This window comes from Panthera onca, chromosome A3 (genome assembly GCF_046562875.1).
Source record: "Panthera onca isolate mPanOnc1 chromosome A3, mPanOnc1 haplotype 2, whole genome shotgun sequence".
Lineage (NCBI taxonomy): Eukaryota > Metazoa > Chordata > Mammalia > Carnivora > Felidae > Panthera > Panthera onca.
This window is the reverse complement of record NC_138341.1, coordinates 32,546,704-32,561,880: the sequence shown is the minus strand read 5'-3', so window position 1 is coordinate 32,561,880 and position 15,177 is coordinate 32,546,704. Positions and strand designations below refer to the sequence as shown.

General features: G+C 43.5%; 1 protein-coding gene across 2 annotated transcripts in view; it reads right to left on the bottom strand.

The window, feature by feature from the left end:
- Window positions 1-7,511: 7,511 nt before the first annotated feature.
- The window catches only part of TMEM178A (transmembrane protein 178A), a 51,759-nt gene continuing 44,093 nt past the window's right edge, over window positions 7,512-15,177 (bottom strand). For both annotated transcript variants that reach the window (XM_060653157.3, XM_060653162.2), the window contains one exon: window positions 7,512-8,496. In XM_060653157.3, coding sequence (XP_060509140.1) covers window positions 8,255-8,496 — 242 coding nt within the window. In that variant the 3' untranslated portion in view covers window positions 7,512-8,254. The remainder of the gene's footprint in view (window positions 8,497-15,177) is intronic.

The window sequence follows — 15,177 nt, the reverse complement described above, 5'->3', positions numbered from 1 at the left end:
CATGCTGCTCCGCCATCTTGATCACAATCCAGTGTTTATTTATTTTTAAGAGAGAGAGCATGAGTGGGGGAGGAGCAGAGACAGAAAGAGGAAGAGAGAGAATCCCAAGCAGACTCCACAATGCCAGGGCAGAGCCTGACGAGGGAGTCAAACTCACACACTGTGAGATCATGACCTGAGCCAAAGTTGGATGCTTAACCAACTGAGCCACCCAGGTGCCCCTATATGCTGTATTTTTAAAATTCGTTCACATTACAAAAGATTAGTTCACATTCAACTTGGAAAAGAATATAAAAGTTTATAGAGGTGTTCAAAGTATTTCATGGGCTTCTTAAACGGGTGGTATTGCCAGAGTCCCTGGAAAGCCCATGAGCTCCTGAAAGTCTCCAGAGGTGCATGAGAGATGATTGACTTTGTGGAACATGGTCACAAAACAAAGACTAAAAGTCATGTGTCTCTGAGTTCCTATCCTATCTCTAACCACAAGACTATATAGCCTCCTTTTTTGAGTAATTGCTTTCATTGAATAATTTTTAAAAAGCCACCAGGGATGCTTTTACAGGACAAAGTAAGGAGGATCTACCCATTTAAATATTAATCTTTGAGCAGTCCTGGTGACATGGGAATTTCTCAAAATGTTCTGTGGGAACAGTGCCAAGAAGGTAATTAAAATTGCTGTCATACCTTTAGGCTACTGCAGAGGACAGGGGCTCCTGAAGGTCAATCAGTAAGGAGAGGTTCTGTGCTTATAAAAATAGGTCTGGCATTCTTTACAGAATTACAAAGGGTAGTGTGTGCTCTGGTTTAGAAATGCAGCTGCCTGATTAAAAACTGTAGAGCAGGGGTGCCTGGCTGGCTCAGTCAGCAAAGCATGCGACTCTTGATCTCAGGGTCAGGGTCCAAGCCCCATGTTGGGTGTAGAGATTACTAAAACACAAATGAATAAACTTAAAAAACTGCAGAACGGTAACTTCCAAGGGGAACCACGAAAACCATGGGGGAATGTGAATCTATCTAGATGTGTATAATCGGGGGAAATAAGCTCAGATATGGTTAAAGATGCACTGTTGCTGCTTGTGCTGGGTCTCAGGTAGGATGCTATGTGGGAAAGCAGAAAAATTCACCACCAAACCTTGGCTCTGCCACTTAGGATCTTAGGGAAGGTTCTTTAACCTCTATGAAGCCTTGGTTGTGCCATCCATAATGTAGAGGCGATAATAACAAGATAGAGTTTGGCACTGAGGAAATGCTGAATCAGTCCTACATGTAGCATCTCCTCAATGCCAAAAGACGGGTCTGGAGAGGATTTTGAAAATCAGAGCTTTCTTTTCCACTTCTCGTTTACGTCCAACATTTACATGAACGTAGGAGACATCCGGATTGGCGGGAATGGAACTCCAGCACCATCCGTTTAGAATCGGGGACTTCAAAGCGAGAGAGGTGGGGTTTTTTTGAGCACCCAGTAGAATCCAGGAGTAATGAAAGGAAGCCCAGGGCTTCAAGAGAAATGAGAAAGCCTCAACAATCTCTGCAGCTTTCTGGGTTCCTTTTGTCCTCTTAGGCTCAACAGTTTCAACCCGTGTGATGAGACAGGATTGTGTGTCACGGGCAGGGAATGAGTTTGAAGCCCGCTGAAGCCACTGTTGAGTGAAGTTCGGTTCAGGCAAGTTTGTAAAGCAAGTACTCATGTGCTAATCACAGTCAACTTGACTGGCAGGCAAAACCATGAGGATAAAAATGAAAGGTGTTATATGATTCAAGAACTAAGCACCCTGATTTTGACATCTGGCTGGGATTGATGGGTACCTATTGTGTTCTGGGGATGTAGTCAATGGAGTCCCAGTCCAGATTCTTGTCCGGATCTAGTAGACCCTCCAGGAACCCCCGTTCTAGCAAGGCTTCCGTGTACTTTCCAAATTCCCAGAGGATGTCACTCCACATCTATGCAGATATTGGGGGAATTTACCTCTAAGGTCCTTTGTAGATTGAGGACATTCCCGAAGAGCCTGAGGTATAGTTCATCCATCCGCACAACCTGCACTCGAGGCCGTGGTGTCATCAGAGCCTCGGTCATCCAAAATGAGCAGATCATGGGGCAGCGGTCTGTGCATCTTGCGCACGTTGGCAATGCCAGTCTTAAGACATGATAGAAACGTAATAAAAGCGGACCAATAGTCTATCAGGTATGATGTACGCTGGGGAGGCCCGTGTATGACCTGTGTCTTTTCCATTCGCTTCCAATCACTACATGCTTTCCCCTTGTGCCTGGACTGAAATCTTCACAGTCACCGCGAATTTCTCAAGTTCACACTCAAACTGATTAGTGCCTTGGGCATAGGCAGCTCCTGGAGAATAACTAGAAATCAAAGAAGATGAGGCTGGTAGTTGGATCAATTAGGGAGAAGGTGCATTGGGGTCATTGGACCATACTCTCACCTGTAGCTTTTCAGTCCTGGGTTCTACTCAGTTAAGGATAAATGCCATCCGAGGTGACACTGGGTTCACCATGAAACTTAGTATCTTTTCCCTCTTTTTCAAATCCGTATCACTTTTTTAATACAAGAATCATAATTTCCTTAGTAAATAACCTCACTCTAAAAATTGCTTAGTTGTCATCCTTGATAATGTCCCTTTATTTCCCCCTCTCCAGCCACCCAGCAAGTCTTGTCAGACCCATCGCTGAAATATATCCACGCTCACCTTCTTGGTCCGGGCCACCATCACGTCTCCCGGACTCCTGCAACACTCTCCTCCTCAACTGACTTCTTCACCTCCACTGGCTTCTTCCAATCCATGTTTCACCCAGTGGCCACACCAACATTGGAAAACAACAATCAGATCACATCACTGTGCTTCCTTAAACACTCTCATGGCTTACCGCAGCCAGAATGAAACCCAGCTTCCTTAGGGCAGCCAACATACCTTTTATCTCTGCAATCTCACTTGCTCCTCTGCCCCTTTATTCTCACCTTTCCAGCCCCGTGGTCTTCTCACAGTTCCGGTCTGCAGAGAAGCCCGAGTACAGCCCCAGACAGCAGACAGCAGGCAGTATTTTACAGTACATGCCACGGGGAGGAAAAAAAAAAAAAAAAGAAAAGAAGGACAGAAAAGTATCTTATAGCCGACCAGTTTGTTTTCCTTTTATGGAAGCTACCAGAAGACATATGCTAATAGGTTTTAGAATAAGTAAAAATCTTGCTTTGAAGGTTGGAAAAATATAGATTGCATATGGGGGGAAATACATGGGACAGCCATGTTCCCAGTCTCCAATGGGGGTGCCCTGAGCATCTTCAAGCTTTTGTGGCTGTCCTCATCTCCTTTGAATCTAAGGACAGGGTCCTGGAGAAACTCAACCAACACAATTTAAAAGGGTTCTTGGTCAGTATAGCTATTTGCATTCAAAGGAAGTCATTTTTGAAGTGTTCCTTTCGGAATTCCAATTAGAGATTTAAAACATACCCGCACATAAATGGGAAAGCTTTAAATTGAGGTGTAGAATCATATTGAGGTTACTAACTTAATAGTATTTGAGCCATCAAGTAAATGTTCCATAGTACTTAGTTCATAACACATTTCAAGTTACATCTGGGCTAGTTTGGGTTAATAGTCCCTTTAATTATTCTAATGAGGCTTACTTGCTTGCCAAGCTATATTCTCATTCCATTTAGCCGATTATACTACCGTATATATTTTGATGAGCTCCCTACAAGTGGTACAAAGGGAGTCACTTCTGTCCAGGGGAGATGAAAGTTTATCTTTGTGACTCGGAATTCATGCATTTATTCCACAAAGATTGACGAACACCGACTGTGTTCCTCGGCTGAGCACCGGAGACAAAACAGAAACAAGACACAGTTTATACCCAGTTAGCATGCAGAGCGTAACTGGCAAAAGGCAGGCTCCAGGAGCATTGCACGGAAGCTGAGACACAAGGAAAAGTCAGCGTGAGCCAGGCAAAGTTTGAGTCCCCAGCGGAGGAAACAGCCTGAGCAGAGACCTGGAGGCAGTGACCATGTGGCATTAGCATCCCAGATGGACCGGCTTTTATTGGGTAGTTCATCTTGACCTTGCAGATTTCTGAGTCTCCAGGATCCTAGATTCCTCTTCATCTTTAGCTTAGGTAACCTTAAATGCCCAAGAACCCGGGTTCCTTAGCTCAGGTAAATTGAGGTTTACCTGTGCCAAACATCTTTGTTGTTCTCAGGTTTAAATTTCAAATGGGAAATCCTGGAGAGCCCATGCCCCAGCACCCCCAGAAAGTTAATAATGTACTTTTTGTGTAACTGAGGATAGATTCAAATAAGAATGATATGAAGTGCATAGCCAATGAAAGTGTAATTCAAAAGAAACTTATTTTAGTAACTGTGTTGAATTAATTTAATCCTGGATTTATGAAATCATTTGGGGCTTAAAAGGGCGACTTTCATTTTTACTTGTACTTTGCCGCATTTTACTAGAATAAGGTTCACAAGGGCAAGAACCTTTGTTTTGCTTCATTGATGTTTTCCAAATGCCTGGAATAGTACTTGGCACACAGTAGGCACTCAATAAATAACTGTTGAAAGATATAGTGCTCTTATAGAGGAATCACATTCTGTGTAAGTTTCCTACATCCTGGACTCTTGACTATCAACGGTCCATAATACTCCAATGAAAGAGGGGTTGGGGTTCTCTCAGAGTGGGCTGCAATAGTCCCAATGTTGCAAAGAAACCAAGGACAACATTGGTAAAAGGAGAGGCCTGTGGGGCTTATGATTACCTCATCAAGGTTTAGGATAAAGCTCTCTTTTTTGGTAAATGTTGTCTATATATGGCATATGGACATGACTCTTAATCTAGTCAATCCCAAGTGTTCTGTAAATCCACTTACTTTCTATTCAAAGCTCTATCTTGCAGGAGTGGGGGAGGAAGGCAGGAATTAGCCCTCAGTTTTTATTGGGGAAACACACACACATACACGGTTGTGCCAATATCCCTGGGTCAGGGGTCAGACTGGCTACGACTGAGAAGCCCATTGTTCCAAGGGCTTCAGTTTCCCTGAACACCCTGGTTTCCCTGGACGCTCCACACAGCCATCCTCTCTGTGGTCCTGATACCTTTTGGGGAGGGTACAGTCCAGCCAGTCATGTGGTTGTCATGATTGTCTATTTCAGTCTCTGAGATGCCCTTGAGCACTTTGAGCCCACAAAGTCAGCCTGCTAGCCTGTCCTCCTTTCTGGATCCATTGCATCATTTCAATGAACTCAACCACCTCTGCTTTGTGCCCAGCAGAAAAATCCCCAAGGCAAAAGAATATAGTCCGGCTGCCAGCATGCAGACAGAAGCGGGACAGAGAGGACGTGAAGAGAACAAATAGATCGTCTCCATACATTATTCTGTTCCATGCAGGACCGAGCGGCCATTTCAATCAGTCTTCATTGATAAGCCAATTAAGAAAACACTCCTAAGAGAAGTCCAAGGACTGGGGACCCAGTGCCTGACGTTGGCAACATTTGCTCACGGTAAATAGAAAGCAAGGAACCGTTGGGCACATCACTCCTTGCTCTGAGCTCACTTTGGCTGGAAGGCAGGGGCGGCTCTGTTTTTGCCAGCACACGTTTGAATGTAACTGAACCCCCCTGGCTTCTGGGCATCTTTGTGGTGTGTGAACCCTTCAACCTTCTGTCACTCGAGGCTTTTTTCCATTCTCACCTCGAATCCCTAGGAAGCTTCTCAGAAACTTCAAAAGTCACTCACTCAGACACTGCTTTGGTGGTTGGAATATAAATGTTGAAGTGTCTTGACATCTTCTATGGGGATCTTTAAAGAAGACTTCAAAGAAACAGCTCTCCTGCTTTGAGCATTTCCCACATAAGTAATAAATGAAAATAATTCCCCTTGCTATATGTCTCTGATCTCATTCAGAGGGATGGGTTTATTAAACAGACCTGAGAGATTGCTGAGGAATCTCTCCACAGGCCCTGAGAGCCTGTGTGGTCACTGGAATCATTTAACCTCTTCCAAAAGGTTTATGTGACAATAGGTGGACACTGTCATTTGGAAATCAGGCTTTATTTGTAGGGGACGGGAGGGGGGAGGGGGTAGATGATCATTATCGTTATCCTTCCGCAAGTACCAAAGCAGCTTTTATAATAAAGAAAAACATATCTGTCACGAAAATAAAATCTGAAACAACGTCTTACTTCCGGATAGGGCATCTTCCCCTATTTTACAGAGTAGCATTAGCACACCTTGTGTGCAGGAAACAGGATAATGTCAGAGGGAAAAGGAAAAGCTTAGAAGTTCGCTAGTGTCCACCCTTCTATTTAAAAATAAGGAAACACAATAGAAGGATTTTAACTTTTGTCCTATACCCTGACATAGGAAAAAGATTGAGGAAAAAAATGAAGCAAATTGAGTCGGAGTCTGATCCTCAGCTCCTTATCATAAAAATAGAATAAAAGTCCCTGTCTCACAGAGCTTTTTAGCAGGTTAAGTGAAATCATACCGGGGCGCCTGGGTGGCTCAGTCGGTTGAGCATCCGACTTTGGCTCAGGTCATGATCTCACTGCTCACGAGTTCGAGACCCGCACTGGGCCCTGTGCTGACAGCTCAGAGCCTGGAGCCTGCTTCAGATTCTGTGTGCGTGTGTCTCTCTCTCTGCCCCTCTCCCACTCGCTCTGTCTCTCTCTCAAAAATAAATAAAAACATTAAAAAAATTTTAAATGAAATCATACCTGGGGGGAAAAAAGACATAGCCCACTTACTGGCACACTTTCAGTGTGAAATAAATGTTAACTACTAAGGAGGTTACCACAATGCTGGCCCAGAACAGGGACCTCAATCCAGCTGCACATCGGAATTTTCTGGGATATTGCTTCAAAAATACTCAAGCCTGGGCCCTGCTGCAGACATTCTGAGTCAATCGGTCTGAGGAGGGGCCTAGTTTCTCTGGCTGAGAAATTCACCAGGTGACTTTCTTTTATAATTTTTTTTAATGTTTATTTATTTTTGAGAAAGAGAGACACAGTGCGAATGGGAGAGGGGCAGAGAGAGAGGGAGACACAGAATCCGAAGCAGGTTCCAGGCTCTGAGCTGTCAGCACAGAGCCCGACTTGGGGCTCGAACCCACGAACCGTGAGATCATGACCTGAGCCAAACTGGGACGTTTATCCAGCTGAGCCACCCAGGCGCCCCTCACCAGGTGATTCTTCATGTGCAGCCAAGATTGAAACCCGCTGGCCTAGGAGGTCCAGGGACAAAGGAGACACCGTGGTTCCTTAGCATGGGCTGACTACCAGAGAGATGATAAAGGAAGAGAGAGGAAAAATTTTTAAATACCAGGGAAAGAAGTTGGAAAATGACACACACAAATAGCAAGTGTGTGGCTGCCACAAAAGATAACTTATAACCCACCTAATGGAAGCAACTAGGAAGCCTTAGCAAGAGTCTTACTAAAACAACAGAATTCCTACTCTGTGCACATGGGTAAGGAGACCCGTTACCACTGCGGAAAGAAAGCACACCCAGACTAACAAGAGGGCAGTCATTTAATGCAGAAATCCAGTTAACAGAAAGAGACAGAGATTAACCAACAGGGAAGACATCGAACAATACTGCATAGTGTCACGGATTAGCTCTTACACGGTTGGTCTGTTTTTCTTAGGATTTGGATTCCGGTACAAAGACAGAGAAGAGACTTCCATTAAAAATAAATAAATAAATAAATAAGGCAACAGAAGAGGAATCTTCCCGTGACAAGGAACACCCACCAACGATGCACAGATATTTGGTGCTGACACAAGACATCATTAGGACACGTCCCGAAGGGACCGCATTAAAACTTAACAAGCGTGGTACAATGACAAGAAAATTATACTTGCTTTGTTATGAACCCTTTTGCAAATAGAAAGGACTCTCGGGTAATTGTTATATACAAACTTTCTGAAATAAACGGCAATCATACAAATTTTCCCATTGCAATTTCCCCTTTTTTCTAAACCTAGAAATGTTCCATGGCACTGCTCCCAATTTCTCACAGTCAAAGCATAAATAGTCATTAAAGCACTTGAATCCACAGTAGTCTTGTCCGTAGAAAGGTATGGAGGTTTTGCGTGATTTTCTATCAGTCGTCCAGAAAGGGCTGGCAGGCAACGGTTCGGAACGTAAAAGACCGCTTTGTGCTTGGGATCCCGACTTGAATTCCACCACGTTCCTCTCAGGAGTCGTCGGCACTGTGGACGGGCCACCGAGCAGTGAACTTGAGTGCGGACAGTCATACCGTGGAGTCCCTGCCAGACTTTAGATGTGCAATCTTGGTCCGGCTAATAAACGGATAAGCGATGCACAGACCTCCGGCTGCCACGATAAAGCCCAAACTGCACCAGGCACAAAAGATGGACCAGCTGTAGCCATGTTCCACGTCATCAGGCAGGCTATAAATGAGCTTCGGGAGCCGGTGCAAGTCGTAGGAGATGCTGGCAGCATACGTACAGAGGGAGATGGTGCAAAATATCCCTATAAATAATGCAAAAGAGAACACGGTTACGGTGTTGCCTGCTAGAAGGCAAGGGCCACACAGGCTTCTGTGAAAATCGGGCCAACTGATGAGGTGGTCACTCCAAATTTGTAAAGGAGCTGTAATTCCTGCGCTGGAAGTCGCCTGACTTCGTTCCACAAACACTGGAGAAACTTTCGTGCGCCAGGCTGTACACGAGGTGTTGGAGGTAGAAGAAGAAAGAATACAGGAGGAAATTCCGACATCTTGAATTATTCAGAATTAGCTTGCTTGGATTTTATGTATGTTTGAACTTATTTTTGGCTTTTGTTCTTTTTTTTTTAAATTTTTTTAATGTTTATTTATTTTTGAGAGAAAGAGAGAGAGACAGAGAGAGAGAGCACGAGAAAAGGAGAGACACAGAATCCGAAGCAGGCTCCAGGCTCTGAGCCGTCAGCACAGAGCCCGACACGGGGCTCGAACTCACAGACCGTGAGATCATGACCTGAGCCGAAGTCGGAAGCTTAACCGACTGAGCCACCCGGGCGGCCCCTTGGCTTTTGTTCTTAAAACAATAAAATAAAAATTCTAACTATTTTTGAGGAAACAATCTTTTCTATAATCACTCACACCTAATACGAGAGTCTTCCTTTCCCCTTGTTCTGTACATGATGGGATACATTTTTATGCAGTTGCAAGCATCACACAAAGTCTGTTTTCTTTTTCAATTACTATTTTCATTAGTATTTACCATGTTCCCTGTAAATAATATCTTACATGAAATTTTCAAGTGCTAAATTATGTTTTAAGGTACAGAGCATGGTGTATACTAAGGCCTCAACAAATCATTGTAGGTTTTTTCCAATGGATGAATAAAAGCTTTTAAGTGATATAAATTAAATCCAGGATGTTGGAATTGATGTAAAATATCTGAGTTAGGAGATAATATACTTCAACCATTCAGAATATAGGAGGCAATTTGAGTGACATAAAGAAAATGGACAGGGACCCCTGGGTGGCTCAGTCAGTTGAGCGTCCGACTTCGGCTCAGGTCATGATCTCAGGGTTCGTGAGATGGAGCCCCGCGTCCGGCTCTGTGCTGACAGCTGAGAGCCTGGAACCTGCTTCGGATTCTGTGTCTCCCTCTCCCTCTCTGCATCTCCCCTGCTTGCACTCTGTCTCTCTCAGAAATAAACATTAAAAAAAAAAAAAAAAGAAAAGGGGCGCCTGGGTGGCTCAGTCGGTTAAGCGTCCGACTTCAGCTCAGGTCATGATCTCATGGTGCGTGAGTTCGAGCCCTGCGTCCGGCTCTGTGCTGACAGCTCAGAGCCTGGAGCCCGTTTCAGATTCTGTGTCTCCCTCTCTCTCTGCCCCTCCCCTGTTCATGCTCTGTCTCTCTCTGTCTCAAAAATAAATAAACATTAAAAAAAAATTTAAAAAAAATTTAAAAAAAGAAAAGAAAAAAAGAAAATGGACAGACCCCAAATTTTACTTTTTTGTACCAACACACATATGTATAATTGTCTTTCCAGAACGCTAAAATCAAGACTTTGATAAAAATTCTCCAAACACAGTATTTTTAGTACTTAAGTGATGTTCCAAGGATATAGATGGTCTATTCCACCACAATGGACTGCCAGGGGTGCTCCTTTTGATGGGCAGGGGATCAGAATGTGGCAGTTGCTGACGATGGATAATGAAAACAGAAATGAACACCTAGTGCAGTAATGGGATGCCCAATTCTGTTCCAAGCCCGGTGCCTCTCTGCTTCATACTTTGGTTTATCCCAGCGTACAATGGAGGTTGTATCTATTTGCTTGAAAATTGCATTGAGGATATATTAAGCATCTCCATAGGTAATAACATAGATTTGAGGGCTAAAAAGAGAGGGCCTAAAGTAACAGATTTCCCTTCATCCTTTTTAATAGAGCTCTGGCGATCAGAAACACTAGCAGAAAACCAAATTCAGTGCAAGCAGCAATTGGGAGAAAATGAAGGTGACCTTAACGCCATTTTTAAGTGCCAGAATTCTGCCTGCACTTAAATCACATAAGGGCACATTGCCTGAATCCTTTTCCAATTGTGCATTTAGAAAAGAAATGTTTCAAATTAAGAGGATACTTGATCTGAGATAATTTGATATTTCCGACTCTTTGTCTAATTCTGTTTTTCCAAAAAGGATACAATCTTATCTTCTGACTTCCTGCTCCAGATTATTATGGCAAACATATCATTTTGAGTTCCCCAAAGATCAGATGGAAATAATTCTTCCATAAAGGAACAGGCCAGTCGAAAAATAATACTCCTCTGCTTTTTTCAAACCTCGTGAAGAGCAAACGTTCTTACGTTTACATGAATGTTTTCACTGGCACCAAAACAAAGCCAGTGTTTCTATATAACAAAGTCCTTCTAAGGAATGCTGGTCATAGAACAATAAGGCAGTTAGAAAAAATTGATCTCTGGAGTATCAACAGGTAAAATATCATAATAGAACAATGACCCATTCACAGGAAAAACAACTCTATTCTGCATTCAGCTGTCTGCACAGAGCTGAATGCCTAAAAGCAAGGCTTTTTACAAGTAATGCAGGTTTAATGACCTCTGAAAACTTGAGTTCAAACTAAGACTTTTAAGCATCCTTTGATGTCCAAATGCATCGGGCTGAGATGCGGGAAATGTGTATTCTGGTCCCCAGATCTACCGCTGATCACTGTGTGACCTTGACATTACCCGAGTCTTAGTTTCCTCAACCAGGAAAAAGAAATGGGGACTTAGTTACTGCAGACCCTTACAATATCAGATTTCTGTGATTCTGTTATTCCAAAATAAAGGCACGGAGCAAGAACATTCCCCACGCCCACCACCAAAAAAAGAATGCCATGTATATACTATATATGCTCCCGTTGATTTTATACTGAACATTGATTTTATTAGCACCTCTCCCCTGCCAACTCCATAAAATTGCTTTTGGTGAAATGAATTTTAGTATAACACCACTGGCACTGAATAGAAGCGGGATTATAAGAAATCATCTACCCTGAAGGCTTAACCAGAAGGATGATTTTCTCTGCCCCCGGTGTCATGAATGATTGTGCCTTATGTCTATCCATAGATATCCATAGCTCATGGAGACTGGGAAAGATGTCACTAACAGAAATTCCTTTCTCTGGGGCACCTGGGTGGCTCAGTCAGTTAAGTGTCTGACTTCATTCAGCTCAGGTCATGATCTCACGGCTTGTGAGTTTGAGCCCCGCATTGGGCTCTGTGCTGACAGCTCAGAGCCTGGAGCCTGCTTTGCATTCTGTGTCTCCCTCTCTCTCTGCCCCATCCCCACTCATGCTCTCTGTCTGTCTTAAAAAAAATAAAACATTAAAAAAAAAAAAAAAAGAAATTTCTTTCTCTGACCAAGTTCCTGAAACTCCCTAAAGCTAATCAGTGGCCCACCATGAGCAAAAGTTGGGTACTTCATGTCATGCTTTTTGCTACTGATCTCACCCTCGGACCCATCTTGCCTTGCAAACCCAATTGTCCCTGTGTCGTATTTGTATTACTTGTATTTATTTTATGGTGAAATATCTATGTCTCTCAAGTTCTTTTTGGAAGAGGGCACTTGTCAGATCTGGATGAAAACCTGCCTTATTTTCTGCTGCCTTTACTCACTTTGCTTAAAGTTGGCGGGAGGGTTACTGCGAACCCACAAAAATTCCCCCGTCTGCCCTTCTCCCTTCCCACCAGTGTTCTCACAAGCTGCCCTTCGGTGACATTTTTAATTCTCCCAAGATGCTTTTGAAATTGTTCTGAGAAAGAGGAAAGCAAAGATGAACAAAACAGCATATGCAAAAGTTCCTCTTTTTCAGACTCTCACATCGTTCAGAGAGCTTGAACATAGGTCGCTGCCACAGCTGCCTTTTGTGGGATGGGAAGGCCTGTTTGTGATTATTTCCAGGAAATGTACTGACAGGAGACAAAACATTGTTTCCACCTTGCCCAAAAAGACTTTATAAAAGAGGCCCAACCCACTGAAGATATTTTAAAAAGGAAAAAAAAACTCCAACACTAAAGACACCAAGAAAGAGTGTTGATCATATTATAGGATTAAGGCCCACCTTCATGACCTTATTTTACCTTAATCACCTCCTTAAAGACCCCATCTCCAAGTAATGGGGGTTAGAACTTCAAACATCCGAATTTGGAGAGGGATACAACCCAGTCCATAACATCATCTGTGGGTGTAGTCAATGCGTGAAGTATATTTCTATTCCTTTCATAGGTCTTAGCAAGAGTTTACTATTTTAAATGTTACTTGATCAGTTATTCAGTGATCAGTTATCAAGCATCTACTATGTCCCAATCCAGTTCTGATTATATTAGAGGTGGTTTAACGAGTCCTTGTTGGTCACAGCCATGATGGGTTTGACGTCGCCATGATCAGGAACCCACTTCGCTCTCCGGCATGCATCTCAGGGCAAGGTAGTAGAGACCTCCTAGACTTTTGGTAAGTTCCCCATGGAGTCTAATAGAGCTGAGCACATGGAGTCAACAAAACCTGATGAATGAAACTGAATTCTACAACACACTGAGTTCTACCAATCTAAGGACCAGTTCATCCCAAATTACCCTGTGTAGGACTTACCCCCTAGAGCCAGTTATTGCTGTTAATGCTGCATTTTTATCATTAGCAATCTAATTAATGCAAGGTATGGGGCAGGGGTATGAAAAGATAAATAAGGTACCACGCCTGTACTCAGAAAGTTCAAAATCTAATGGTCCTTCCTGATGATCCATGGAGAGAGACGTCATCTCTCCTCCATTCTTCCCCAAGGCGTTCCTTCCCTTTCGCTCACTCCCTGACCAGCCAGAAGTCCCCCTCAGCTACCACTGACAGTCTTCAGCCCAGCTGGTGGTGCCTGGGGAGAGAGGTTCTTGAGTCCCAGCCTCGGTCATGGTTATTGCTGGTAGCATCTTCAAAACAGTGAGTAATTGGGGGTATAGCTCAGGGGTAGAGCATTTGACAGCAAAAACAGTGAATAATTACTGGTTCTGAAAAGCCCTGTATGCAACTCCTTTTCTTATAAAATATTAAAAAGTTTTCTACCAATATTCTTAATTAGAAGATACCAGGATATCACAGAATTATAGGGTTGGAAGGGATCTTTTGCGGATCAGGATGGAAGTAAATTTATGCAGCCGTCCCAGATCATCAACCTAATTTCCTTCCCTGAAATCTTCAAGGTGCCTGTGGCCAGCTGGCAAGCTGTAATTAGGGTAACTGGGCCCACTCTTCTGACCATCCTCCTTTGATGTGCTTAACAGTCCGAAAGGAGTGAGGCCGCCTCACCCTGGTTAGCCTGCTTGATAAATAACACAACCGCAACACCCCAAGGCATAAACATTGATTTTTTTTTTTCACTCCTTCAAAAGACAGCCTGCCCATCATTCTGGTCTCTTTGCTCTTCCAGCAAAAATGCCTCCTGCGATTTTTCACGCAGATTGCCCAAAAAGCCATTCCTCAATTGTCTTTCCTAAATGAATAGGCAAGACTAACAGCAACAGACAAAACTTAAAAAAAAATAAAATAAAATAGAAGGTCCACAATCTGCAATTATTAAATCCAAAACATCCACTCTTTTCCTGAAAGGTTGCAGCAATCTTATTTAATGCAAACCCTGACCTGATGTGACATGAGTCTATTTATAGTCCTTATTGATCCTGCTTCATGTGAATATTCATATGTTTTGCTGCAGAAATGTTAATGTGTTTGATTTCAGACCCTGCTGAGGGTGTTAGTCACCATATTTACCTTTCTAAAATGAAACTTAAAAATCCTGAATTCCAAAACACATCTGGCCCCAAATGTTTCAACTGAGGTCCTAAGGACCTGTGGTTTTAGGTCATAATCAATGGATAACCTAGATAATTTCATTTATCTACTACAGCGAAGTCTTTCCCCCCCCCCCCCCCTTTAATGCATCGAAGCAAAGGAAGGGATAACCCAACATGGGTGTTGACTGTCCCTGAGCTTTGCTGGGCAGCCTGGGCTCTGTCACTTTTTGTCGGCTGTCACAACACTCACTGGACAGCCCTGCCTGTGAAGGGGAATGATCCAGTGGGCAGTGAGGCCCCCATCGAGAAAGGCCCAAGCTTTACCCAATTTTTGAGATTCCCAAGATTTTAAAAGATAATAAGACAAAAGCAACAGCAACATAAACGTTACATTTTAAAATGTTTGCTTTGAATAAGTTAACCCTTTTAAAGATTTGTGTACATATAACTGAAATTATAAGTATCATGATTATATCACCACGGCGATGCATCATTGAATGTTGATGGAAATAGGCTTTCACAGCACCCCGAGAGCAGAAGATAAACTGGAAGATGTCTTAATCCCTCAGTCCTCTGCGGCGGGCCTCTTCAATCCTGTGTGTGTGTGTGTGTGTGTGTGTGTGTGTGTGTGCATGTGTGAGAGAGAAAGATAGAGAGAGGGAGGGAGGGAGGGAGAGCTCAGAGGCCATGAAGTCAAAAGGCTGTATCTGGGGGGCTCTGGGGGATGTGAGGCCTTCCCCGGGTCCTGCTAGAAGGCCCCTGGAGAGGCCCCAGGGGAGAGGAAGGGGCCCAGAACGCGGCTCCCATTGTGAACAGTCAGCAGCACTGCTGGTCCACATGTGGGTTATCAAGAGCTGTCTGTATGCAATAAGGCAGAA